Source organism: Zosterops lateralis, assembly GCF_965231275.1.
Source record: "Zosterops lateralis genome assembly, chromosome: 26".
Taxonomy (NCBI): Eukaryota; Metazoa; Chordata; class Aves; order Passeriformes; family Zosteropidae; genus Zosterops; species Zosterops lateralis.
Window position 1 is genome coordinate 1,325,495 of NC_139786.1, and position 27,964 is coordinate 1,353,458.

A 27,964-nucleotide genomic window follows, 5' to 3' on the forward strand; every position below is an offset into this window, starting at 1 on the left:
AACCCGGGACTTGGGGGTGCTGGGCCCTCCCCTCTCCTCATCCTCAGGACCCCTCACCCATCCCGGCCCCCTCCCACACTCTGGGCAAGGGGCTCCACTGGGATGGTTTGGGTTGAGATGTTGGAATTTGGGGGGTTTACCCCAGGACTGCTCATTTTTTTGGGGAAAAAGGTTTTTGGTTGGGAAGGGATTTGATGTAGGGGGTTGTGGAGATGGATAGGGGGTGATGGGTCTGTGTGAACTCTCCCTGGGGTCTCAGGTGTCCCCCAGAGCTCTCTGCCCCTTTTGGCAGCTCTACCTTTCCCCAGGTGCCTGGGGGCTGTGGAGGGGGGTCACAGCTGGGCTGAGCCCCACCCTATGTCTCTCAAGGGTCGGCTGTGATGCCACCATGGCTCTCAGGGGCCTCCTCAGGGTCTTCCCCCTCTTCTGACAGCTCCACCTGCCCCCAGGTACCTGTGGGATGCAGGTGAGAGCCCAGCTCAGCTCTCAGGGGTCCCCCCAGGGTTGTGTCCCCTCATGACAACTCCATGTTCCCCCCAGCACAGCTGTGTCCCCTGTCAGGAGTCACCTGTGAGCTCCCCCGGGCTCTCAGGGTTCCCCCCAGGGTCTTCCCCCCCATAACAGCTCCACCTTCACCCCAGGCACTGTAGGGGGCTGCAGCTGGGGGTCTCACTCATCGCTCAGGGGTCCTGCAGTGTCCTGCCCCCTCCAGTGACAGCTGCACCTCCCCCAGGTACCCCCTCGCTGAGCAGCGGGGCCATGAGCGGGGCTGGGGGGCACCTTTGGGTACCCTGAGTGTCCCCCCCACCCCGGGAGCACCGAGGATGTGACCCCCTGGCGATGCCCGGCCGTGCCCACCCCGCCGCCAGGCCGGCGGCACAGGATGGAGGAGCCTTTCCTGCCCTCCCCGTGGGGCTGGAATGGCTCTAGAGGGGGGTCCCGGCCCCCCAACAGCACCGCCGAGGCCAAGCCCAAGGACGTGGCCTCCAAATCCGTGGGGCTGTTCTTCATGGTGCTGCTGGACCTGACGGCCATCGTGGGCAACGCCGCCGTCATGACGGTCATCGCCAAGACGCCGGCGCTGCGCAAGTTCGTCTTCGTGTTCCACCTGTGCCTGGTGGATTTCCTGGCCGCCCTCACCCTGATGCCTCTGGAAATGCTGTCGGGCTCGGCCGTGTTCGAGAGCCCCGGGCTGGGCGAGGCCATGTGCCGCGTCTACCTGTTCCTCAGCGTGTGCCTCACCTCCATGTGCATCCTCTCCATCTCCACCGTCAACGTGGAGCGCTACTACTACGTGGTGCACCCTCTGCGCTACGAGGTGCGGATGACCGCGGGGCTGGTGGCCGGAGTGCTGGCCGGAGTGTGGCTCAAGGCCGTGGCCACCTCGCTGGTGCCCGTGCTGGGCTGGTTGTCCCCCGACCGCCCGCCGCTGCCCGGCGCTCACGGCTGCTCCTTGCAGTGGAGCCGCGGGCCGGCCTGCAAGGTCTTCGTGGTCTTCTTCGCCGCCTTCTACTTCGTGCTGCCCCTCCTCATCATCGTGGTGGTGTACTGCGGCATGTTCAAGGTGGCCCGGGTGGCGGCCATGCACCAGGGCCCGCCGCCCACCTGGCTGGAGACGCCGCGCCGGCGCTCGGTGTCGCTCAGCAGCCGCTCCACCATGGTCACCACCTCGGGGGCTCCGCGGACCACCCCGCAGAGGATGTTTGGCGGGGGCAAGGCGGCCGCAGTGCTGCTGGCCGTGGGCGGCCAGTTCCTCTTCTGTTGGTTGCCCTATTTCTCCTTCCAGCTGTACACAGCGCTGAGCACTCGGCCTTTAGCCGGGCCGGCCGCTGAGACCGTGGTCACCTGGCTGGGCTTCTGCTGCTTCACCTCCAACCCTTTCTTCTACGGCTGCCTCAACCGGCAGATCCGCGGGGAGCTGGGCCGCCTCCTCACCTGCTTCTTCAAGCAGCCCCCCGAGGAGGACCTGAGGCTGCCGAGCCGCGAGGGCTCCATCGAGGAGAACTTTCTGCAGTTCCTCCAGAGCACCGGGCGCCCGCCGGAGCCCCCCAGCCCCCAGAGGAACCTGCCCCCCGTGGATTTCCGCATCCCGGGGCAGATCGAGGAGGAGGCGGCCGAGGGGATGGAGTGGGGTGGGGGGAGCGGGGTGTTTGTGCCCGTGGTGGGCTCTGCCAAGGCGGGGCTGTAGCGTTTTCTGGGGGGTTTTTGGGGTAAATGTGGCTGTGAGGGGAGAGATGCTCATGGTGAGTTGTTGAGGGAGGACTTTGTCATCGCCGTGGAGGGTTGGAGGTCCCACAGTGGTCACTGGGGTGGGGGTACCAGGTTGGTGTGGAGGGTGGGGGGTCCTCACTGCAGCCACAGGGAATTGGGGGTCCCACTGGGGCGATGGGGTGGGGGCTCCTTGCTGCAGCCATGGACAATTGGGGGTCCCATGGCAGTTGTGGGGGATTGGGGGTCTCACAGCAGTCATTGGGTTTTAGGGGGGTCTTTGACACCACAGCAGAGCACTGGGGGTCCTACGAGTCCTGTGGGGTCCTTATTGCCGTGGGGGACTGCAGATCCCACCACGCTCATTGTGGTGTGGGAGGGTTCTCGTTGCTGCCATGGCAGGAGCCTGGGGGAGGTCCGAAGACCCTCGCTGGGTGGATGTAGTGGGGGGTCAACACTGCGGCCACTGTGGGTTTGGGGGTCCCGTGGCCCCACTGTGGTTGGGGGGCAGCAGTTGGGGCACACGAGCCCAGTGATGGGCCAGGGATAAGAGTGGGGGGCTCGCGTTTGGGGTCTAGGAAGGGTGACCCCTCTATAGCCGAGGAGGGGGAGCTGCCTGCGGAGGGGGTCCCCTCTATCCTGCCATGGCCCTGAGACCCCTCCTCAGGCCAGTAGACCCCTCCTCAGGCCCGGAGACCAGCTCCCATTGCCCCGAGCCCGCAGCCGCGGAGCCGAGCCCCGGTTCTCTGGCGGTGCGGAGCCTGGACCCCCTTCATGACACGGGCTGGGGGGACTGGGGTCCCCACGGCCTCTACCCACCCCCGCGAGAACTACAACTCCCATCATGCCTGCCAAACAGAGCCGGAAAAAGAGTATTTCCCATCATTTCTCGCTCTATCGAGGCGGAAGTAAAGCGCTTTCCCCCCCCCGCATCATGCCCCGCTCTACCGGGGCGGAAGTACTCCCACCGTAAGCCCGCGGGACTTCATTTCCCGGCGTGCCCTACGGCGGAGAACCGGAAATCCGGCGCCGCCTTAGGAGCCGCCCGGGCCGAGGCAGCTGCGGCCCCGATCCCGATCCCGATCTTGATCCCGATCCCGGTCCCGATCCCGGTCCCGATCCCAATCCCGGCTCCGATCCCGGCCCCTTCCCGGTCCCGGCCGCCCCCGCCGCCGCCATGGGGTGCACGCTGAGCGCCGAGGATAAGGCGGCGGTGGAGAGGAGTAAAATGATCGACCGCAACCTGCGGGAAGACGGCGAGAAGGCGGCCAAGGAGGTGAAGCTGCTGCTGCTCGGTGAGGACGGGCCGGGGGGGAACAGCGGGTTCCGGTCTCCGGGGGATCTGGGGGGGACAAGATCCTCTGAGCCTCCGCCTTCAGAAAGGAGTTTGGGATGGAGAAGTGGGGGGCCCTGGAGGGGCTGAGGGGGATCCCTGGGGGAGCTGAGATGGTTCCTGAGGAATCCCTGGAGGGGCTGAGGTGGTTCCTGAGGGATCCTTGGAGAGGCTGAGGAGGTTCCCTGGAGGGGTTGAGTTGATTCCTGAGGGATCCCTGGAGAGGTTGAGGAAGTCCCGAGGGGTTCTTGGGGGAGCTGAGGTGGTTCCTGAGGAATCCCCGGGCACTGAGGAGGGTCCTGAGGGTCCCCTGGTCCCTTTCCGAGGGAGAGAGGCCATGGCTTATCCCTGTGCGGGGCTGGGATGCGGCCCGGGGGCTTTTCCAGATGGAGTTTCCCGGTGCTCCCTCCAGGCTGCCCGGGGGAAGGGAGGGCTGTTCCTCCCGGGTGGGATCGGGCCAAGCCCGGGAGAGGCTCATCCCGGGAAGGGAATGGGGAATGCTGGGGCTGGAATTAAATCCCCAGTCAGGGGTAAAACGCCTCTGGGGGTGTCCGTGAGTTGGGGACCAGGGGAGGTGGAAGATCCTGGGTGGGGATTAAGCTCATGGGAAGAGGAAGTGTCGATTTTTTGGGCTTTTTCTCAGGATCTGGGGAGAGCTGGATGGGGGATTTCCTTTTGGGAGGGGTGGGAGATTCCCTTTAGCGGAGTTTTGCTGTGTTTGATCTGTGTCCTGGAGTTCTGGGAAGTGATAACGGGAACTCAGAGGAGGCACCAAGTGCTCTTCCTGAAGGCTGGGGGAGCAGATTGGGATGAGATACTGGGGGAAAATTGGTTAATGGGGAGAAATCCCTCTGTGTGAGGGTGGGGATTCCCTGGCTCAGGGTGCCCAGAGCAGTTTTGGCTGCCCCTGGATCCCTGGGAGTGTCCAAGGCCAGGCTGGACAGGGCTTGGAGTAACTTGGGATAGTGGAAGGTGTCCCTGCACATGGCAGGGGGATGGACTGGGATGAGCTTCTAACCCAAACTAGTGTAAGACTCCGGAATTCTTTTCAAACCCTCACATTTTATAAGCATCACTCGGGGCTGGTGAACCATCTGTTTGTGCTAGTCCCTCTTTTCAAGGTCTGGGTGTGTATTTTTGGTTATCCTGATTTTTTTTTTTTCTGTCTGGGAGGAGACAGATGGAGTCTGTGAGGATGGAGCAGTGCTGAGTGGGCCCTTCCTGTGTGAAGGAACCGTCCTGCTCCAGGAATCCTTTTTCTTTCCCTTTTAGCCCTTTTTCCTTCACTCCCTGCAGGAGCTGCTCTGAGCTTTGTGTGTCCGTGGAAAAGCTCTTGGCTCTGTGTCAGGAGAATCCTTTGTTCTCCAGGTGTTTGTTTTGGTGTTAATAAGCAACACTTGCACATTCCCTGGAATGGAATAATTCTTTTCCTCATATTTTTCTATGATGTTTTTTCCAAAGCACCAAAGGGCTTTGAGGCTGAGATTAATCTTATCAGCAAATGTGGAATGGGGGGGGAATATCCCAAAAACTGTACAGTCATCACTTGGAATGTGTTAAAATCCAGGTGAGGCTTTAGAACACGGAGCAGCAGCTGATTTTTGGGTCACTGTTGGCTTTGGGATGGCAGGAGAATTCCTGCATTTCCTGGTGTGTCTGCAGGTGAGTGAGGAGCTTTGGGAGGAATTGGAATGTTGGTCTGGACCTACCTCTGGATCTACCTGATCCCAGGTCAGGTTTGCACCTGGATAATCCCTCTCAGGTATTTCCTGGTTTTAAAACTGACTGTGGTGATTTCTGGGAATACCAGGGAACGCTGGAATCTCCCCACACACCCCCTTACTGATGTGCAGGGGATTCCCAGGAGAAATTACCTGCAGTGGGAACATCCTTTCAATGAAAAGTCCATGAGGATTTTCCCATTGTTTGAGGAAAAGGTTTTTTTTTATCCCACATAAAACTGTCTGGATCCGCAGGGTCTCATGTCATTCATTCCCTGAGTGGTTTCTGCCCCTCTCAGAGAAGGTTGGGGAAAAAAAGAATAATTTTTTCCTGAAGTTTGGAGTCCACAGATCCTTCCCAGCTTCATGAAAAGAGCTGCCCCAGTTTGGGATCTGCAGAGCTGTGAGGAGCAAGGAAGGGCTGTGCCTGTGGGGAGGGAGCTGGATCCATCCCAGCTGGGCTGTGAGGAGCCTGGGGAGGACCCAGAATCTGGAGAGGTGGAAGAGGAGAAGGAGAAAAAGGCAGATACAGTGAAATTTTGGGAGGGGAGAAGTGAAATACAGCCAAATCAGGAGATTTGGAAGAGGAATCAAATACACACGAAAATCGGGAGATGTGGGGGAGAGGAAGAGGAAGCAAACCTGAAATCAGGAGGTTTAGGAAGATGAGAGAGAGGGGGGAAGTAAAGATGCTGAAATTTAGGAGATTTAGGAGAAAAGAGAAAGTAAAATACAGCTGAATTTGGAAGATCTGAGGGAAGGGAAAGGAAAGGGAAAGGGAAAGGAAGGAAAGGGAAGGAAGGGAAGGGAAGGAAGGAAGGGAAGGGAAGGGAAAGGAAGGAGAGAAAGGAAAGGAAAAGGAAGGAAAGGAAAGGGAAAGGAAAGGAAAGGAAAGGAAAGAAAGGAAGGAAAAGGAAAGGAAGGAAAGGAAAGGAAAGGAAAGGAAAGGAAAGGAAAGGAAAGGAAAGGAAAGGAAAGGAAAGGAAAGGAAAGGAAAGGAAAGGAAAGGAAAGGAAAGGGAAAGGAAAGGAAAGGAAAAGGAAAGGAAAGGAAAGGAAAGGAAAGAAGGAAAGGGAAAAGGAAAGGAAAGGAAGGAAAGGAAAGGGAAAGGGAAAGGAAAAGGGAAAAGGAAAGGAAAGGGAAAGGAAAGGAAGTCAAACACCCCCAAAATCAGGAGATTTGGAGAGCACAGTAAGTCAGAAATCCACAAATCAGGGTTTGGGTGTATTTTCCTTTCTCTCCTCCATAACCCTTATCTTCTCTTGAGCAGGGGAGGAAGGAGAGAGAATCCCAGTGGTGCTCCCTTCTTCTGGGAGCTTTGCCTTGACTTTTCCAGCACCTCCCACCTGGGAGAGGGTTCTGATGCTGGAGGAAGTGGCCCCAGCACCTGGATGTCTGCAGGATTCCTGGGAATAAAGTTATTCCTGGCAGCTTCTCCTCAGGACCTCAAGTCCCCTCTGTTGTGTTTCCCTTTCACAACTCTGAAGTTTTTGTTGAGCAATTCTAAGTTCTGGGGAATATTTTATAAAACAAAACAAAAATGGAGCATTGAATAATGACTGACCCTGGGTTGTTGTGTCATTTTCCAGCTGTGGGATGGGAATTCTTCTGTGTCAGGAACACGGGTGAGTGTCCATGCCAGCACTGGGGTTTGGGGATGGACAATTTCCAGCAGACAGCTTTGGTGGAGGAATTGTGATTCCACCTGTGCTCCAAGAGCCCTCTGGATATGGTTCAAGTTTAAACTTTTAAATTCTGAGGCAGAGCATTGAAATAGCTTTTCTTGGAAGAGCAGAGGGAGCTGTAAAGAGGAATTTTTTAATTAGATCACGGATCTAATCTTCTGGAAGTTTGGAGTGAGCAGAGCTGTGCCTGCACCTCCTGGGATGCAGCAGGCACTTGTTCCCTGCAGGAAGGGGGTTGAAAAATGGTCTTTTCATGAGTTAAATGGGGTTTGGAGCTGAAATGAGGGACAGATGCCGATTATTTTTCCATCACACTCTTTGTGGTGATCCCTGCACTGTCTCCTTTGTTGCTGGGGATCCGATGCCTGGCTCTTGTTTCATGTTTTCCCAGTTGGTGTTTGGTCACTTGAGCTCCTCCTTTAACCTTCTCTGGTTACCGGGGTGGTGCTGCCTGGGTCAGCTTTAGAAACAAACCCTGGGGATGCTGGACACGAGGCTGCCCTCCTGGAGCTCCTCCTGAGCTCGGTGCTTTGGGGTCTCTGTCCCCTGCGAGCTCCTGGTGTTTGGGGAATGAGCTTATCCCTCAGCAGGAGAGCCTGGCTGCATGTTTGGAGCAGCTCAGGATTGTTGTCCCTGCAGGAAATTCAGAGGATGTTTGGCTTTTGAAAACGGGCCCAGCACTAGATGACACTCGACTAAGGAATATCTTTTCCAAGCCCAGGGCTTCCCACTGTTCCCTCTCTTTCCAAGTTATCTGTTGCTTTATTATGTAGCTCCTGTTTTACAGGCCTTGCTTGGCTGTTTCTCTGCTGTTGCCACCCAGACTTGGATCCAAAGACACCAGACTTGGCCTTTTTATCCCATATCCCTCCAAGCACATCCATTGATCATGAAATCCTGAAATGGATTGAGTTGGGAGGGACATTAAGGCTCATCCCATTCCATGTCAGGGACACTTCCATTATCCCAGGCTGCTCCAAGCTCTGTCCAACCAGGCCTTGGACATACAAGGGATGGGGCAGTCACAGCTTCTCTGGGCACCCTGTGCCAGGGCCTCCCACCCTCCCAGGGAATAATTCCTTCCCAATATCCCATCTAACCTGCCCTCTGGCAGTGGGAAGCCATTCCCCCTTGTCCCCAGTCCCTCTCCAGCTCTCCTGGAGCCCCTTTAGGCTCTGGAAGGGTCTCCACCCCCTGAGAGTATTTCAGGCCAGGTTGGACGGGGCTTGGAGCACCCTGGGCTAGTGGAAGGTGTCCCTGCCCATGGCAGCCCCACTCAGTCCAGCCCATTCCATGATTCTGTAATTCCCTGTGTGGATGAGGAGCTGTGGGGCTCAGGGGCTGCCCAGGAGGCTGGAGATGGTGGTTTGATCTTCAGCCAAGAGCCACACGAGGCCTCTCCATGGGGGTCTCCAGCCACGCTGCTCGACAACAGCCATAATTCCTTCCAAACACTCCTGGGGGAGATCAAAGAGATCAAAAAACAAATTCAAATCTGGGCTCTGTGCTTATAGAATCCCAGGATGATTTGGGCTGGAAGGGATTTTTAAAGCTTATCACATTCCATTCCCTGCCATGGGCAGAGACACCTTCCACTAGCCCAGGTTGCTCCATGCCCCATCTAACCTGGCCTTGGACACTTCCAGGGGTGCAGCAGAGGGGTGTTTGCTGCTGCTTTGTGGCCATTTCAGCAGCTCCTGAAATTCCTGAGCTTTTCTGGAGAAAAACTCCAGAAGCTCCTGAGAAATTCCTTAAATTTCTCAGAACCATCAGTGGTCACTCAGGTCTGAGTGTAGGGGGCAGGTGCAGGTTCCTCCAGCCTGATGTTTCCCAGGATTGGTGCAAAATTCCTGGAGACATTTCAACCTTCTGAGTGGTCATGGGATGTTTCTAAGCTTTAAAGTAATTTTTTAATTAAAAAAGAGTTGAGGCTCCAATAGTTTCAAGGCAAAAAGGAAAACCCCTCTGTTCTGGAGCCAGGCTGGGAGAGCTGGGAATGCTTAGCCTGGAGAGGAGAAGGTTTCAGGGAGATCTTAGAGCCCCCAGGATGAGAGGAAATGTCTTCCCACTGCCAGAGGACAGGGATAGATGGAATATTGGGAAGGAATTATTCCCTGTGAGGGTGGGGAGGCCCTGGCACTGGTGCCCAGGGAAGCTGTGGCTGCCCCTGGATCCCTGGGAGTGTCCAAGGCCAGGCTGGGCAGGGCTTGGAGCAGCCTGGGTTGGTGAAGGTGTCCCTGACATGGCAGAGAGTGGAATGGGATGGGATTTAAGGTCCTTTCCAACCCAAAGCATTCCAGGATTCCTCCTGTGATTCTAAGTCTTCCATCAGGGCTGCTGCTCCTCTGTGCATCTCCCAGGTACCTTTTGGTGGGAAAAGCCTCATCCCATGTGCTCCAGCAGAGCTTGGAATTTCACTGTGGTGATCCCAGGGTTAGTGGTGCTTCTGTTTTCAATATGCCATTTCTTAACCACTTTTTTTTTTTTTCTCCTCTAGAGGCACTGACAGCCTCAAGTGGTTTATCCTGTGCCATTGGCTCCTGTTCCCTCTGCAGTGAGGCTGTACCCAGCCCATGTGCCCTGTTTTATTTGAATATATTGTTTTCCCCATCATTCTTGCAGAACTAGAGGTGTCAGCCTAATCTTTCCTGGTTCCTGTTGACTTTTCCAACAATAGCTGGGTTTTTTTTTTCAAGCCTGGTGGTACAGCACTGCTGCTCCTTTCTCCAGTGTTTTTCCCTTTCTCCTGATTCCCAGTGCAGTTCTCTTGCTGCATTTGATTCTGTAATATCCAAGACTTTCCTAGGTGTTTTTTATTTATTGAAATAAAAAACCTCAACAAGGGAATATGGGATCTGTGTTATCAGGGATGGCAGGGCTAGGAAGGTCAGGATGTTGGGAAATAAAGTTGGAAGGAGGGAAATGGTGAAGAGGATGAGGATTTGATAGTTCAGCTTTCCCCAGCTGTGGCTGCGCAGGTCCAGGGGTTGCTGTTGGGGTGATATTCCTCATGGAATAAAATTCAGGAATGCAGTGCAGTGGAAAGCTAAGGAGGGTGTTGGTGGTTAAGGTGAGATGTCCACATTCCTTGTGAGGTGGGATGTGGGATGAATTTTAAATAAAGAAAATGTGTTTATCAGGGAGATACCCTGATATTGAGATTTAGGGTGATCTGAACAGCTCCTGCTCCATGTTTCCAGTGGATCTCAAGCCATTGGATATTTTTGGGCCTGGACTCCTCCCAGCTTGGCTGTGCTGTTGTTTGGGCCCCTTTCAGCCTGTCTGAGGGGAGCTGGTTCCTTTTGGGATTTAGGAGCTGTAACCACAGCCAGATAATCCAGCATTGCTTCCAGCCTGCTCCTGTCACACTCCCAGGTCTGTAACTCACCCCTGGAGCTTCAAGTGAATTCCTGGGGTTATTCCCAAGCTGTTCATCAGGGAATGTTGGAACTACTGAGAAATACCTCTGGATTTGGGAGCTCCCCAAGGGCTGCAGCACTTCAGGAATGGGCTACTGGAGTTCCTGCCAAGTCCCTGCAGAGTTTCTGAACTGGCTGTTGCTGGAGGTCCAAGCCTTCAGTTTTATTTTCCTCCCTTGTACTTTAATGGATTTTCTGGGTGCATCCCTGTTCCATCCCTGGAAGGATTTGTTTCAGCAGTGACCTGGTTTCTCTTCAGAAACTTGCAGATGTTCCAGGGCTTTTCCCCTTAATTATATGTATGGAATTCCTTTCCTGAAGTGCAGTTTAATGCAGTTTTGATACAACTTCAGGGAAAACAAAGCGCTGCAAACAGGATTTTTAGGACCTTCTGGAGCAGGAAACTGGATGCTTGTATCTGGAAGATGTAGGGAGTCTGATCTACCTTCTTGGAGATTTTTTAAGGCAAAAACCTACAGTTGTGTGGAATTCCTCCCTTGGAATTGCCAGTCCAGGCTGTGTTTTGTTGCTCCTTTCCCTGTAATCTCCAGCACTTGGCCATGCCAAGTTTCTTGGCTCCCCATCTGCTGCTCCAGGAAATCCTCCAGCTTCCTTGGGGGAAGTGGTTGGATGATAATTTCCCCCCCTGTGCATCCTTTGCTTTCCCGGGGCCAGTGCTGATCCAGCTGGAAAGCTGCTCCAGTTCCCTCCTGCTCCAGAGGAAGAAGGGATCTGGCTGTAGGAATGTGTGCAGGGATTGGCACCCTGGGAGATGGAATTCCAGCACTAATGTGCTGAGCTTTTCCCTAAGGAAACCACTTGTGGTGTTACTGGGATGTTACTGTGGAAGGATGGATTGGGGACAGGGACACTGTGGAATTCTTGTCCAGTGTGTCCATGGAGTGGGGCAGTCTCTGTGACAGATGAGCTGCTCTTTGTTGTCCAGGGTGGTGTGAGGAGGTTCCTCAGTGCTATTCTGGGAAAAAGAGAAGTTCAGAAGTTCAGAGCTTCTGAAGCAGTTTTTCCGTGGGGTTACGACATTGACGCTGAGCTCAGCCCTGGTTTCTTGTGGCAGAAAGTGATCCCTGCCTGGCTGTGCTCGTGGGAGCAGAGGAGAAAGGTTTGCTTCTCCTTTGACAGGCAGAAATGTCCCAGGAAAACCCTGATTTCCATGGATTTGAATCCACTCTCACATGTTTTGATCTTTGAGGTCTTCCTGGCTCCCCATCCAGTCCCTGCCTGAGATCCCAGAGCTGGAGGCTTTGCCTGAGGAATCTCTAAGAATTCCAGTGTAACTCTATCCACTCTTGGTGTGAATTTCTAGTGTGGAGCATCAGTTTGCTGTAGGCTGGAGCAGTGTTTTAGTAGCATTTAAATTCCCATTTGTTATTCCCCTACTGAAGGATTCAGTCCCATTGGATATAAACAGCTCACATGGAAGTCCCCAGAGCTGGGAATGAAGGGTGCAGGATAAAAACTGCCCCTGTATGGATCCCTTCAGGCAAACCTTTTGTCCAGTGTGAACATCTGCAAGTGTTCAGAGAAGCATCAAAGGGCAGGAATGAGACCTAGAGATGTTGAAATGAGGGCCAGAAAGGAAGAGTAAAATGGGAGTGATTGGCTGCAGTGGAGTGGGGGAACCTTTCAGGCATCACATTCCACACCCCCTGCCATGGCAGGGACCCTTCCACTGCCCCAGGGTGCTCCAGGCTCTGTCCAGCCTGGCCTTGGGCACTTCCAAGGATGGAGCAGCCACAGCTTCTCTGGGCACCAGTGCCAGGGCCTCTCTACCCTCCCAGGGGAGAATTCCTTCCCAATATCCCATCTAACCCTGCCCTCTGGCAGTGGGAAGCCATTCCCCCTCATCCTGTCCTTCCAGGTCCTTGTCCCCAGTCCCTCTCCAGCTCTCCTGGAGCTCCTTTAGGCACTGGAAGGGGCTCTAAGGTCTCTCCAGAGCCTTTTCTTCTCCAGGCTGGACACCACCAGCTCTCCCAGCCTGGCTCCAGAGCAGAGGGGCTCCACAATCATGGAATCCAGGATTGTTTAGGGGGGAAGGGGCCTTAAAGCTCATCTCACCCCCTGCCTTGGGCAGAGACACCTATTAAACCCCTGGTTGCTTCCAGGGATTGGAGTTTCTCTGGGAAACCTGTACCAGGGTCTCACCACCATCACAAAATTCCTTTCCAATATCTCATCTAATCCTCCTTTTATCAGTGGGAAGCTGTTCCTCTGTGTCAGACTAGGCAGGGGCAGTGTAAATCCTTTTTTTCCCCAGCATTGCCCATCTCCTGGGCCATCCCAGCAGGAGCTCCACCCTTCCATTCCAGAGCTGGAGCTGGAGGGGAGATGTTTTTCGGTGAGTGTTAATGAGGTGCCTTGTCTGGGTGGCTCCTGCCTGAGAGAGAGAGAGAGAGAACCTGGAACAACAGGAAAAACTTCTTTAGGAATAACAGCTCACTGCTGAGGAGCCAGTCTGGGGTTGTGTGTTGGTGAGGAGACAGTTTGGAGGATGTGGATTCCTACTTTCTTCCTCTAAAGTAAGGTGTGAGTAACCTTGGAGAGGGGAATTCCTGCTCAGTGTTTAGGATTGAGGGGGGAAAGGAAGGGGTTAAAGGAATCTGGTTGGAATTAGTGCTGTATTGGCAGGGTTGGATCTGATGGGGTTGGTGACAGGCAGAACAGCTTGGCTGCTGTTCGAGATTATTTTGGGATAATCTAAGGAGGAAATGACAGTAAATATGATGCTGAGAAGGCAAAAGCAGAGAGGTGATACCAAAAGTCTCTTCTCAGTCTGGATTTGGGGTTGTTTGGGGACAGCAGAGATTTGAAATCTCAGCACTTGGATCCTGGGAATGTGGAGGGTGGATGTGGGAAATAAAAATAAAGATTTGTATCCTCTCAGAGTGGAAGTGCTGAGTTTACAGAGTGTTAATGTTTTCACACCTGACCGCAAACACTGAGCTGCTCTGGGGGAGCTGGGAATGTTCCCCCTGGAGAAGGGAAAGATCCAGGGAGACCTGAAATCTAAAGGGGCTTCAGGAGAGCTGCAGGAACTTTGGGCAAAGGCCTGGAGTGACAGGACAAAGGGGAATGGCTCCCACTGACAAAGGGCAGCATTAGATGGGATATTGGGAAGGAGGAGAGGACTTGGCACAGTTTGCCCAGAGCAGCTTTGCCTGTCCATCCCTGGATGCATCCAAGGCCAGGCTGGATGGGGCTTGGAGAAAACCGGGATACTGAAGGTGTCATTGCCTGTAGCAAGGGGTGGAACAGGATGGGATTTAAGGACCCAAACCATCCTGGAATTCTCTTTATTTTGTTTGATTCCATCTGAGCTCACCCGAGTCATCTATCCAAATCCAAGCAGGTCCAACATCATTCCTTGCCTACAGCCAGCCCAGCTCTGCAGCTCAGGGAGTCTTGAGGCCAAGGACCCCTCAGGCAGTGGCAGAGCCAGCTGAGCTCCTGCTGCCACAGGAGGTGAAGCCCTGGAGTTCTGCTGACCTCAGGAACACCGTGCCTGCCTTTGGAATGCTCCCGGCTGGGACAGGCGTGTGGGGCAGCTCTGCTGAGCTCCATCAGCCAGGATAACTGATGGTTTGGAGTCCCAGGTGTTCACTGCCCTGAGCCATGCAGGAGGGGCTTGGTTTGGGAGTGATCTGGGACAGAAAACTAGGGAAACCAGGGACCTTGGTGGGTTTTTTTGTAGTCAGGAATAACTGACCCTTCTTCAAGGGATAATTGACCTCCCCCCCCAGCTGTACAGAGTTTTGGGAGCCAGGTATTCTTGACATTCCTTGAAGAAAGGCTGTTGGGATGCAGATGTGCCTGCAGCTCGAGAAATTCCAGAGATTTTTAGCCAATGAACTCATGGTGATTGTTGGCACATGTAAATAAAATCTGGGAAGAATATGCCAGGACAGTGTGGTGGAACTCTACTACCAGCAGCAATGCACAAGGAATATCCCACTCCAGACCCCATCAGCTTCTCTGTGGGGACTAGAAAAAGCACATCCTGCTTTTCCTTTCAGTTTCATGTAGTTAACTGGATGTTTTTTGTGCTTTTCAGGTGCTGGAGAGTCTGGGAAAAGCACCATTGTGAAGCAGATGAAGTGAGTGCAGGCTGGAACTTTTGTTTTTGTGTGAGATGGGATAAAAAAAAAAAAAAAAGTGTGGCGCCCTTCTGGTTTGGTTTGGAAGTAATAAGCTGCTTTCCTTCCAGGATTATCCATGAAGATGGCTACTCAGAGGAGGAATGCAAACAGTACAAAGTGGTTGTGTACAGCAACACCATCCAATCCATCATTGCCATCATCAGAGCCATGGGGAGGCTAAAGATAGACTTTGGGGAAGTTGCCAGAGCAGTGAGTATTGCATTTATTTCCTTAGCCTGAACTGTGTTAATGAATCCTGGAGTTTCAGTCCAGGGCAGAATGTTACAAGATAAAGTAGCAAAAAACCTGTCATGACTTTAGTGTATTGTCAGTGCAAAACAATATTTTACTGAGGTTCTGGGTAAGAACCACTGAGGTTCTGGGTAAGAACCTTTAGTAGTTTGAATGTAAAAACAAAACAAAAAAACCCCAAAAAAACCCAAAAACAAAAACACAAACAAACAAAACAAAACAGAACAAAACAAAACAAAAATAATAATTAAAAAAAAACCCCAAATCTTTCTCTAAATTATTTGAATTTTTGGGAATTTTGAGTTTGGAATTTTGGGAGGTTTGAGGCTGTGCTTTTTCCCTTCACCTCTAACTCTGCTTATTCCCTGGTCTGTTTCTTGCATTTATGTTCAGCATTTTGAGCTGGAAGTCAGGTAGCCTTGATCCTTGTGGTGGTGGGAAAGGCACAGAGTGGGAACTAGGGACTCCTGGAAATGTGCAGGAGACAGGAATTGTGTCAGCACAGGACTGCATTGTGACTGCAGTTGATCCAGCCCCGGATAGTTTGAATTTATGGTATTTATTTTGGATTTATGATTCCAAGTCCTGGCCAAAGGGCACATCTTCACTCACATGTTCACCCAGGCTGTTGTTCAGCTGCTGCTTCAAATCCTCCCAGAGTTCTCTTCCACCTTTTTTGGTGCTTGTTGAAGCCAAGTTGGGACCTTGGAGCTGGAACAGGGAAGATGCTGAATCCGAGTCCTTTCTCAGTTACCTGCCCGTGCTGGGGTGGCTTCACAAGAGCTGAATGCCATCAATTTTCACCATCCCAAAGAGCTGGAGTTAAACAACTCCGTGACTTTTGGGAGAAAACTGGACTGTGATTGAGTAGAGCAGTGATTAATTAATGCTGAGATGTTGAACCTTGCTGTTGGGGGGAAGGTCCCTGTGGCTGGACACCCAAGGCTGTGTTCCTGTCCCGCAGGACGATGCCCGGCAGCTGTTTGTCCTGGCGGGGAGCGCCGAGGAGGGAATGATGACTGCTGAGCTGGCTGGAGTCATCAAACGCCTCTGGAGAGACCCTGGAGTGCAGGCCTGCTTCAGCAGATCCAGGGAATACCAGCTCAACGATTCTGCATCCTAGTAAGGAACCAACACCAGCTCCTGGGCTTCTTCCAGCTCCCACAGTGGTCCAGGAGGGGCCAGTGTGGCTGGAGTGGGGTGGGACTGTCTATACTGGTCTGGCTGGGTGACACTGGGGATGGAGCGCTGTTTGTCTTATCTCTGTGGAGCACTGGGGATAACCCCACATTGCTTGTTTTGTGCCTTGGTGAATTTAATCCTGGGGTGGTTTGGGTTGGAAGGGACTTTCAACATCTCATTCCACCCCCCTCCCATGGGCAGGAACACTTTCCACTATCCCAGGTTGCTCCAAGCCCCATCTAATCTGGTTCTAAACCCTTCCAGGGATGGAGCAGCCGAAGTTCCTCTGGGCAGCCTGTGCCTCCCCACCCTCACAGTGAGGGATGTAATCTAATTTTGAAAAATGTGATTTTTGGATAAATTTGCTGATTTCATGGAAGAAACTTGGCATCTTGTGCTAAGGTGAACAGGAGCCCAGGTGTGCCCAGAGGGCCAAGAGGCCAAAGGCAGCTGCCATGGGTCAGGAACAGGGTGTCCAGCAGGCCCAGGGCAGGGATTGTCCCTCTGCTCTTGGCACTGCTGAGGCCACACCTCCAACCCTGGGGTCAGTTTGGGGTTCGTCATGACAAGAAGGACATTGAGGGGCTGGAGCGTGTCCAGGGAAGGGAACAGAGCTGGGGAAGGGTCTGGAGCCCCAGGAGGGGCTGAGGGAGCTGGGGAAGGGTCTGGAGCCCCAGGAGGGGCTGAGGGAGCTGGGAAGGGGCTCAGCCTGGAGAAAAGGAGGCTCAGGGGGACCTTGTGGCTCTGCACAAGTCCCTGCCAGGAGGGGACAGCCGGGGGGGTCGGGCTCTGCTCCAGGGAACAGGGACAGGAGGAGGGGAAATGGCCCCAAGCTGTGCCAGAGGAGGTTCAGGTTGGACACCAGGAGGAATTTCTTCATAGAAAAGGTGCTCAGGCCTTGGCAGGGGCTGCCTGGGGAGGTTTGGAGTGCCCATCCCTGCAGGTGTTCATGGAGCCACTGGATGTGGCACTCAGGGCTCTGTTCTGGTGACAAGGTCAGTGCTTGGATCCTGGAGGTCTCTTCCAAGCTCAGGGATTCTGGGATTCCATTGGAATGGCAGGTGCTTGGCTGTGTCACCTCCGTTGTTCCTGCAACAGGGAGCAACACTCCTGAAATTTAAACTGCCACTTTCCAAAATGGGATCCCCTCACCCTGCAGGTCAATATTCCCAGTTTCTCCTTACAGCTTTCCTTTTCCTCCTGTCCCTATGCCCGGCACCTCACAGGCAATGCTGCCTCCAAACTATTCTGATTTTAAAATCTTCTTGTCCTGGTCCAAAAATCAGCACAGCTGCTGAACAACTGAGAGGTTCTGAGTAGATAAACAGGCTGCTAATGGAATTTTTGATGAAATGCCTCATCTTTTTCCAAGGGCAGGTTAGTGCAGGAAGGGGAAACTGTTCCTTTGATGAGCAAAACAGTTGTTGTTTTTTCCTCTTTTTTAAACTCACATTCTTGGTCTCTCTACAACAAATATTTGACACTCTGAAAGGTGATTTTCAGCATCTCCAGTTGAAAACTCCTCTCAGTTTAAGCTTTAACTCTTGGAAAAATGGGTTGGGAAGAGCTTTGTGGAGAAGTTTTAGCTGTACCACAGCTCCCTGCCTGCAGGATTTTGCTGTTCAGAGCATATTTGAGCTTGGAAACAAGGCAGAATCCTTAATTTGCAGCACCTTGGCAGGGGTTTGGATCAAGGGAAGGGCTGACAAGAGTTTTCTTGGATTTGTGCATGCCTTTGCAGCAGGAAAAGAGGAAATTCAGGCTCCAAGGGAGGAAAGAGATTGATGAGGAGGGGGAAAGGAAGGAATGATTTAAGGGAAAGATGTGAAGAAGAGGAGGAAAGCTTAAAGACTTGGGCAGAGAGCAGGAATGGAGCTGAAGGAGGAATCTTGGTGTGTGTCTGGATGTGTTGGAAGATGAGGACAGCTGGAGAAATGGGGCAGATTGGGAACAGAGGGTGTTACCCTGCTTTTGTAGGGTTTTTTTTTTGGGTTTTTTTTTTTGGGTTTTTTTTTTTTTTTTTTTTTTTTTTTTTTGTAGGTTACCCTGCTTTTTTTTTGGAAGGTTCTTCCTGCTCCTGGATATTTCCCACCCACCCATGTCCAGGTCCAGGTGTAGGTTCAGGTGTGGCTGCTGTGAGGAGCTGGCACAGCCTGGGATGGGGATGTTACACCTGGGATGAATCCCCCAGGCATTTCCTGAGAAATGCCCCAGAAAATTTGACTTCCTGTCCCAAAGCCACAGGAAGTTGCACCAAACCAATGTTATGATGCATCGGCAGCTCCGCGGTTGGGAAACGTTCATTTCTTCATGGTAAATTTGTGCTGTTAGAGTTTCTTCTGGGTCTTCCACAGCACTTGAAGAATTCCCAGGATTTTCCTCTCCCTCCACATGTGGCTTCTGACCTGCCTTATCTCTGGTGTTCCCCAATTAATTCCCTTGTCCATGCTTAGAATATCCTGAGCTGGAAGGGACCCACAAGAATCATCAAGTCCAACTCCTGGCCCTGCACAGGACATCCCAAAATCCCACCCTGTGTTTGGGGGGATTTTTTCCATGGATGAGAGCATTGTCCACACGCTCCTTGAGCTCTGCCAGCCTTGGGGCTGTGACCATTCCCTGGGGAGCTGTTCAGGTGCCCAAGGATGGATGTCCTGCACTCCTTTTTGTGGTGGGATGACACAGGCTTTGTCTCACTTCTCTTGGGAATTTCACTTCCCTGTTCCTTTCATTATCTCCTACAAACAGCACTGAGACCTCAACATGAGCAGCTGTTAAATCTGTGCCCCATTTGCTGGTTTTCCAGCTGAAATCCAGTTTTGTGCTGTGTTTCCAGACCAGTTCTGGCTCCACATCAGATTCTGGGGCTGAGACACATGGGATGGAGGAAGAGACAAGTAACTGCTTGTGAAAATCAGGTGGCATCAAGAGCAAGGGTGCTGTGGCAGGGAGCCGAGCATTTTAGCGTGGAATTGTTCCAAAAACTCCCCTTCCTGCTGTTTCCTGCATCTCTGGGCACTTTTTCCTTGTGCAGGCAGAGATCCTGCATTGCTCTGGCAGGCTGGAGGTGGTATGGGAGGAGAGGAGGTGGAGGATAACACTGATCCAAACAATCTCTCCTGGAATCGTAGTGTTTGTTTTTCATGTTTTCTTTTTTTTTTTTTTTTTTTTTTTTTTTTTTTTTTTTTTTTTTTTTTTTAATAAGAATGCTCCTGGCCCAAGCTGTTGATGTGGAAATTCTCAGTGCCTTTCCCAGCACCATCAGATAAAACCCCCTGGTACCACCCTGGGTTTTGTGGAATATTACAAACATTTATTTCTTCAACTTGCCTTTTTACAACTTCCCATTTGTCTTTCCCTCTGATGTGAGCAATGGCTCTGTAGCTGCCTCCAGCCAGTGCTGTGGAGAAGCATTTGGTCCCTCTGTGCACAACTGGGGAATTTAAATCCCATCTGATTCCATGGGCAGGGACACCTTCCACCATCCCAGGTTGCTCCAAGCCCATCCAGCCTGGCCTGGGACACTTCCAGGGATCCAGGGGCAGCCACAGCTGCTCTGGGCATTCCATTCCAGGCTTCACCACAACTCACAGGGAGGAATTCCTTCCCTCCATCCCCTCTAAACCCCTGTTTGGGGTGCAGCAGGAAGAATGTGAAGGATATTTCCATTTCACGCGTTTCCAGATTTTCAAGATACTTGGAAATGTCACCAAGCACAGAATGCTTTGAAGTGTTTTCATTCCTAGTTTTGATAGTTTTCCTGGATTTCAGGCAGATCCCAGCCTGTGGAAGCTGTAGGTAATTATCTGCAGTCTCATAGGCAATTAGCACAGTTCCTGATCAACCTTTCTCTAGTCCTGCACATCTCCTCGTGTTCCCAAATGCCAATTCTGGCCTAAATTCCCTGACATGGTGCTGGATAAAACCTAGATTATTCTAAGTGAGGCTTTTCTTCTTCTCCTTTTCTCCCTCCTCCTCTTTTCCCCCCTCCTCCTCATTTTCTCCCTTATCTTTTATCCCTCCCCTCCTCTTCCACCCCCTTTTTTTTTCTCTCCCCATTTTCCCTTCCCCTCTCCTTCCCTCTGTGCTTTTCCAGCATTTTGGGATATCTTTTTTCAAGTTCCACTTAATCTGAAATAGAAGTGGCACTAGCTGGGCTGCACAGCCTGGATTTTTGGGAGGGCACAGCTGCTTCCTCTGTCCACACTTGGCAGGACTTCCAGGGCTTTCCAGAAATCCCCTTTGCTGGGTTTTCCAACCACTTATATTTGCATGGGATTTGCCCTTTAGGTCTGTCTGGAATTAGTCTGGCAAAGTTTATTGTTTCAGGCAGCACCACTGAATCTGATATGCCTTATTTCCTGACTGAGTTTGTTTGCTGGGAGTTTGCCAGCTCCATTCCCTCCTCTCTGGCTGCTCCCAAAGCCTTAATTAGGAATTAGACCAATTTCAGTGCCCAAATTTCCAACTGGCTCTTGGGAGCAGGTGCTTTGTAGATTCAGCTTGGGCTTGTGTTGGGATTAGAGTGGGACTTTATCATAAAGGACTTTTCAACCTAAACGATTCCATGATTTGTCACATCAGTGGCATGACCTGTATCAAAGCCAGGCTTTGAGGAACTGCTGGGTCAGTTCTTATCATTCCCATTGGCTTTTAGATACTTTGTGTCTCAGCTAAATTAACACTGGTAGGGGAGAGAGTGGAGAAAAATATCTGGGCATGTCACTGCCTCAGCAGAAATGTTCCCAAATCATGTTTTACTAAACTGAAACTAAAGCCCAGTTTCACAGAGCAGCTCACAAACCTGCCATCCTTCTGGAGTCGAGAGAGGGATGAGAGGACTGGCTCTTCTGGGACTAAATCCACTCTCAGATCCCAGCTCTGTGGGAAAAGCCCCGTGGCACCGGGCAGGTCCTGGCAGCTCACTGGGATCTGGGGTTTGGAAACAGGGCAGGGCTCTGCAAGTCCCGGCCAGGAGGAGCTGTTGGAGGAGGGATGTGTTGCTGGGGTTCCTAGCACAGCTTCCAGAAGCGATTCCTGGCTGACAATGGATCTGTGATAATAATGTGTGATTTGGGAGGGTTTATTACACCCATCAGAGCCCTCATGCCCCTGAGCCCTCCCAGTGACACAGGGCTGGGGTGATTAAAACCTGCTCCCCAGAAAGAGCACGGCCTGTGCCATCCCAGCAGAGCTGTGGGATCTGTGTCATCTTTGTGAGAGCAGCAGGCTGAGCCTGGAGGGAAGATGAGCTCAGAGGTGTTGCTGGCTGCAGTGGGATTTCTGATCCTGCTGGGAATCATCTACACCTCGTGCCTGGTGTGCCTGAGAGCTGAACTCCAAAAGGAATGTGCTGGGGCTGGAATTAGTTGAGGTCCTGATGGGAAAAATTTCTGCAAGGATGTGGCTTCTCCCAGGGCTGTATCCTCAGAGAGTGCTGTATCAGCTTGTTGGGGAAGGAGGTGGCTGCATCTGCCTGGTTTGGGATGGTTTTTCAGGCTCCATCCCTCCCTCCCGGCTCCTTTGACGCATCCCTGCCCTTTAACAGCAAACCCTTGGATTTATTGCCTTGTGCTTTGAAGCGAGAGACCTTGACTGTGGATTGCCCTGGGAGATCCAGCCCTGGCACAGCTCTGCATTCCCTCCCTACCCTCCCCAGCCAGCTCAGCTCCACCAGCACCACTTTCCAAGGTCATCCAGGGAGGGGTTAAAATCCCCAAACCCCCAAAACATCTCTCAGGACAGCCCCCAGGGGGTTGTTTGCTTCAGGGCTGTGCTCTGTGAGGGAGATAAATAAATTCTGCGCTTTGTTCTGCAGTTTATAAAAGATTCATGGTGAGGCAGCCGACTAAAAAAAGCCTCTTGTGTTGTCTCTTCTGGTTTAGTTACCTAAATGACTTGGATAGAATATCCCAGCCGACCTACATTCCGACTCAGCAGGATGTGCTGCGGACCAGAGTGAAAACTACAGGAATTGTAGAGACTCACTTCACCTTCAAGGACCTGTATTTCAAGTGAGTGAAGGGCTCTGCCCGTGCCCTGCACTGGGGGCACATCCCACACTCGCTCCTGGTTTAACTGTCCTCCTTCCCTCCGTTATCCCTCTCCGCTGGCGTCGCTGGCTGGAGAGACCGGTTTGACTTTGATTTGCCTTCTGTTCTTTTCAGCTGCTTTTATGTTGGAATCGCAGACACAGGTACTGACTGCTCGTTTCCAGGATCCAATCCCAAAAAATAATACTAAAAGGACACTGACTGGAGTTTGAGTTTGAGTTTTTTAACCCTTTCCTCGGAGCAGAGGAACCGAGCCAGGCTGCGGCTCCGGGGTGCATGGTGTGCTCCATGTGTTCCTCTGGGAATTGCCAGCCTGTGCCTGGCACTGCAGGGGCTGGGACTTTCCTGTCAGCTTTGCTGATCCAGTCCCTGCCAGGCTGTGGATCCAGCCTGCTCCTGGCAGTGTCCCTTTACATGTCACTAACGAGCTTCCTCTAACCTCAGAGCGGCTCCCGCGGCCTCCGTAGGCTGAGGCTGCATCCCTCATTCCTCACCTTGGATCCCTTGTAGCTCTCCTTCCTGCTGCTTAGGAATTCCTTGCTTCAGATCCCATGTGTGCTCCTGACCAGCAGCTGGAGCCCCCACGGCATTCCTGTGCCCCAGGGTGGGTGTAGGGCAGTGCAGTGCCTGTGCCTCAGCCCCCTTCCCTCTGTCTGTGCAAAATGGTTTGGAGCCTTTTCCTGCTCACATTCCTAAAAAGCATCTGTTGGCTTATTTATAAGTGGGGTGTGAAACACTTTGGTGGAGTTGCAGCAAAATCCAAGCGGTGCTTCTAAAATCCAAGGGTTTTAACAGGATCCCAGATTGGTTTGGAGTGGGTGGGATCTTAAATCCCATTTAGTCCCACCCCCTGCCATGGGCAGGGACACCTTCCGCTATCCAAGGCTGCTCCAAGCCCTGTCCAGCCTGGCCTTGGACACTTCCAGAGATCCAGGGGCAGCCACAGCTGCTCTGGGCACCCTGAGCCAGGGGCTGGCCACCCTCACAGGGGAGAATTCCTTCCCAATAGCCCATCTACCCCTGCCCTCAGTCAGTGGGAAGCCATTCCCTGTGTCCTGTCCCTCCATCCCTTGTCCCCAGTCCCTCTCCAGCTCTCCTGGAGCCCCTTTAGGCACTGAAAAGGACTTTTGGGTCTCTCTGGAACCTTCTTCTTCCCAGCTCTCCTGGCTCCAGTCCTTGGAGCATCTCCATGATCTTCTGGAGAAGGAAACTTGCACAGTTTTTGGGAGAACAGCATTTTGGCTTCCAAACTGTGCAATTTAAGAACATTTTTAACAACAATGCCAAAATACTTGGCATCATCGATTTATTTTTTGCAGCTTCTGGTCCATCCAGGGAATAACTTGTCTTCCCTTGGTGATGGATCAGGATTAGCATCTCCAGTGTGTTCCTTTAATCATCTCCACCTCCTTCCCCATCCCACCAGAGCCATTGATCCTGTGCAAGGCCCCAGACACACGAGGTGCTGTCCCAGAGGGGTTTGCTCCACAAAGAGAAGTATTAATCCATCAGAAACCCTGGTGCTGCCAGCTCTGCTATGATATTCCATCTCAGACATTAATAATGGGATGGGGAAGCTGCAGTGGCTGGAATTGGGATGAGCTGAGTTGTCAGTGATGCTCTTCCTAATGTGCTAATGGCAAATGATTCAAGCCATGTAAATATCCTGGATTCTCACAGAGATTTCCAGCTTTCCTTCTAGAGCAGAGGGTTAAATAGAACATGGGAGTTAGTTTGGGGTCATTAAATCTCCCCCTGGACAGCTCCTTGTCTGCTCTGGGAACAAATCACTATCTATGACTTAATAACTCAGATATTAACTTGATTTAATTAAATCCCAGTCCTAGGCTCTCATCAAAATATTTGGATGAGCAGGTGCTGGAACTACCTGTGACACAAATTTCTATTTAATTAGCAAACTAATTCAATTTATACAGACATTCCATAAGCAACTGCTCAGCCTTTAACCTCCAGTATCTCAAGACTATTTTTTAATACATGAAATTATTTCTTAACCCCTTTAATTTCCTCCTGGGTCCCAGCAGGAGCTTGCAGGCAGTGTGTTCCCAATAATCCATTTCCCTGGAGGTGCTGTGAGAAAGTGTTTGGAGTCCAGTCAAGCAAATGGGTTGTTGCTAAGGAAATAGGAGAGAGAACAAAATCAGCAGAGCTCTGGATGGTGACTTCCAGTTCTTCCTGCTGAAAACCAGAACCATGGAAGGGATATTTAATCTCATCCAGGGACATCTTCCACCAGCCCAGGTTGCTGCAAACTCTATCCACCCTGGCTTGAAAGAAAACAGAGAATTCTGATTTAAAATCCCTTCTCCCAAGACGGGAATTTTAAAACCCCATCTCCCAAGAGAAGCACCCAAAACCCTGCGTGTTCCCAGCCCAGTGCTCAGTCTCCCCATCCTTGGGAGCAGCACAGGGCTGGCCAGGAGGGCTGTGCACACCTCCTGAGCCCCTTCTCCTGCCTCTCCCAGGATGTTCGACGTGGGAGGGCAGCGCTCGGAGCGGAAGAAGTGGATCCACTGCTTCGAGGGGGTGACAGCCATCATTTTCTGTGTGGCCCTGAGTGACTACGACCTGGTGCTGGCTGAGGACGAGGAGATGGTGCGTGATGTGGGGTTTGTGGCTGCGTGGAAGGGAGCTGGGAGCATCCCTAGCTCCATCCTGCACCAGGAATGAACCTGGAATGTTCCTGGCGTACTCCTCCTGTTAAATTGTCTGAGAGCTGCAAGGACCAAGCACTCCTTGGATGAGCCAGTGGAATCTTGCCCCACAAAGTGATAAATGCAACCCATCCGTGAGGTTTTCCACCTTCCTGCTTGCTGGGAGGTGCCTGGAGTTGTTCTTACGGTTTGCTCTCTGTGTGTGAGTCACTCCAGGAAGGAACAGGAGGAGGTGATCTGTCCCCTGTGCTCCTCCTGGGGCAATGGCAGTGAGGATGTGGTGGTGACACCCCAATTTTGAGTCTGGCCTGTGCAGCAGAGCCCCTCTCCCCCCATCCCACCCTTCCCTAACATCTCTCCCGTTGGATTTCCTTTTCCAGAACCGGATGCATGAGAGTATGAAACTCTTTGACAGCATCTGTAACAACAAATGGTTCACAGACACCTCCATCATCCTCTTCCTGAACAAGAAGGACCTGTTTGAGGAGAAGATTAAGAAGAGCCCACTAACGATCTGCTACCCAGAGTACACAGGTAGGCTGGGATCCCTGGGATCTGGGATCATCTGTGTCACTGGGCCAGGACTGAGTGAGTCAGAGCCTTGCACAACCCAGAATCTGTTACAAACTTCTCCCCCAGTTCCTTCCCTCTGCCTCCTGGGCAGCCTCTCTGGCCTGTTACTTGGCTGGTAGTTTTCTTGGAAGAGCTGTGGTTGGAAAGAACCTTTGTCTTTCCTTGCAATAAAGTATTGCACTCCAACAATTCAAGGTCACTTCTCTGTTTTCACACATAACTGGGACAATAATTCCATTTAAATTCACTTTTAATTGAGGCTGTGGAACTTAACCACGTCTCACTCTGGCTCCTGTCCATCCTGGAGTGTCTGTGTTTGTCATGGATTGTTCTGGAGCCCATCACTGCTGTGGTGGAAGGTTTTACCTGGGCACTGCTCGAGGCATTTACACGTTTAAAAAAATTCCTTGAAATCTCTTCAAACCCGTTGACTTCTATGATTCCCAGAGAAGGTGTTGATTAATTCCCTCTCCTTGGAAATGCTCGAGGCCAGGCTGGACAGGGCTTGGAGCAAACCTGGTGTAGTGCAAAGGTGTCCTTATTCTGGCAGGGGGTGGAACGAGATGGGATTGAAAGTCTCTTCCAGCCCATGATCTGTTACTCTCTGTGGAGTGTGGCTGTCCCAGCACACAGCAATCCCTGGATCCCATGTCCAAGGTCACTGCCCAGGGAATAGACTTCAGGTCTCCCAGGAGGAGTTAATGGTGGATTTGGATTTGTAGCTGGATAAGGCAGATGGTTGCAATCAGCTTAATGTGGACTTAAAAGCTCCCGTGAGCCGGTGGGCAAAGCCAGGGATCTTCTGCTTTCCAGGCTCCAACACGTACGAGGAGGCAGCCGCCTACATCCAGTGCCAGTTTGAGGATCTGAACCGGAGGAAGGACACCAAGGAGATCTACACCCACTTCACCTGCGCCACCGACACCAAGAACGTCCAGTTCGTCTTTGACGCCGTCACCGACGTCATCATCAAAAACAACCTCAAGGAGTGTGGGCTCTACTGAGAGGTAAATCCAGCTCCGGGCGTCCCGCTGGGAACTGCTCTCTCTGCTCCCTTCTACATTCCTGGTTTCCTTCCCAGTGTTTCTGCCTGGTGAGCCCCAGCCTTCCTGCTGCCTCCGTGGGGACGGCGACGAGCGTGACCCAGGAGCAGAGAACATGCGGAATCCTGGAATTCTTTAGCACAATCTTCTGTCTTAGGGACCTTTTATTGCTGTGGGATGTGGAATTAGGGCACAAGTGAAGCCACGTAGTGGGAGTAGATCCTCCTTGGTATCGTTGGACGGCATGAACTCCGGGATGTGCAGTGGATTCCAGCTGGATTCCAGACCTTGGATATGTAGCTTTCTCTCTTCCTTTGGTTAACAAGCCACCACTAGTCTGTTTTTAAGGTTATTTTTTTTTTTCTCATCGAGAAAACTATAACTTTACTAAACTTTATTTCTTTATTTGCAAACCTTGTTTTAAAAATAATAATAATTAAAAAAAGCAACAAAAAAAAAAAATCACTTAACTATGCACATGTGAGCAGATCCTGCAGAAAATATTCCTCTTAGCAGGAATTCCTTGTTTTTAACACTTGCTATGGCCAGGATTTAATATTTCTGCAGCTACTAAGGGATCCTTAGAGCTTCGGCTTTTTTTTCCATGTGTGATTTGTTACCATCCTGCTCCCCCCAGGCTTTGGGAAAGGCTCCTGCAGCAGAAGGAGGGTTTAGGTTCTGTGTTGGGGGTTTGAGCCCAGTTTTATGCCAGTATGGGAAGGGATTTGTGCTCAGTGTAATCCTAGCTCGGTGGGGAGAGGAGCTGAGCCCTCACTGGGGGGGAAAACTGCTGCTTCCCAGCCCTCAAACCACTGATTGCTGTGCATTTTTTGGGATGAAAACGGTGGATTATTCCGTGCTGCCTTTCCCATGGCCCTCCCTGCCCAGCCCTGTCCTGAGCATGCCTTTACTTTGTCTGTGTGGTGCCAAATCCCCGTTTCCCTCTAGTGCCATCCCTAACCAGTCCTACATTCCTTTGCTGATCCATGATTGCATCCAGACTCCTCCCAGTTTGTCATGTGTACAGTTGGATCTGTTAGACTTGTTGGCAGTATTAAAATGGTGAGTAAAGACTGTAGCCTTTTCTCCACTTTATTCTTCCTTTTTTCCAGGAGTGTTCCCAGCTTTTGTGCTTTGCTGGAGAAGGAAAAGGAGGAGTTTTGATGGGAATTGGGTGGAATTATCTGGACAGGGAGGATCCTCGTGCTTTATCACTCACCACTGTTGTTGTTGTGCTGTTCCCAAAGACTCGAGTCGTGCTGGCACAGTTGGAACATGCCAGGAATCCCATTGCCCATGGGATTTATTGCCAGATGGATAATTACTGCTTATTTATAGGCCAGATCTCACTGGCTGCTGTGACCCCCATGGGAATTCTGCTCTGGGCACTTCTACAGGATGGAGGTGGGACTGTTCTGGGAACACTTGCTTAGAAATCCTGGATAAATTCCTCAGGGAGGCTGGTGCATGCTGGCAGGGGGAGCCCTGAGGGAGATTCCCTGTTCTGGAATCTTTTCCAAGCTGTCTGGAGCTGTGTCTGCTTGACAATTCCCCTTCCAGCAATCCTACATGGGATAACTCATCCTTTAAACTCATCCAGGAGCTTCATCTCATCCAGGGGCGTTGGCCAGGAAGTTTTTTGGGATGGTGACCCCCATCCCACCCC

The 27,964-nt window shown here is 51.9% G+C and overlaps 2 protein-coding genes across 2 annotated transcripts; both read left to right on the forward strand.

The window, feature by feature from the left end:
- Window positions 1–883: 883 nt before the first annotated feature.
- On the forward strand, window positions 884–2,188 carry GPR61 (G protein-coupled receptor 61; the record flags this gene model as incomplete). Its single annotated transcript, XM_083878287.1, has 1 exon — window positions 884–2,188. The coding sequence occupies one exon, from the start codon at window positions 884–886 to the stop codon at window positions 2,186–2,188; it is 1,305 nt and encodes a 434-aa protein (XP_083734413.1).
- A 1,157-nt stretch (window positions 2,189–3,345) lies between these two features.
- GNAI3 (G protein subunit alpha i3) lies at window positions 3,346–27,369 on the forward strand. Its single transcript, XM_083878436.1, has 9 exons — window positions 3,346–3,503; window positions 14,436–14,478; window positions 14,589–14,730; window positions 15,737–15,894; window positions 21,840–21,968; window positions 24,494–24,623; window positions 25,063–25,216; window positions 26,069–26,262; window positions 26,337–27,369. The coding sequence occupies exons 1-8, from the start codon at window positions 3,386–3,388 to the stop codon at window positions 26,257–26,259; spliced, it is 1,065 nt and encodes a 354-aa protein (XP_083734562.1). The 5' UTR covers window positions 3,346–3,385; the 3' UTR covers window positions 26,260–26,262; window positions 26,337–27,369.
- Window positions 27,370–27,964: the final 595 nt, after the last annotated feature.

What these genes read in the sequence shown, in the direction of transcription:
- GNAI3 (XM_083878436.1), top strand. Translation starts at nt 3,386, where the DNA reads ATGGGGTGCACGCTGAGCGCCGAGGATAAGGCGGCGGTGGAGAGGAGT. An exon ending in GGTGAAGCTGCTGCTGCTCG is followed by an intron (nt 3,504 to 14,435) that starts GTGAGGACGGGC and finishes TGTGCTTTTCAG; the next exon opens with GTGCTGGAGAGTCTGGGAAA. An exon ending in CTGCTACCCAGAGTACACAG is followed by an intron (nt 25,217 to 26,068) that starts GTAGGCTGGGAT and finishes TCTGCTTTCCAG; the next exon opens with GCTCCAACACGTACGAGGAG.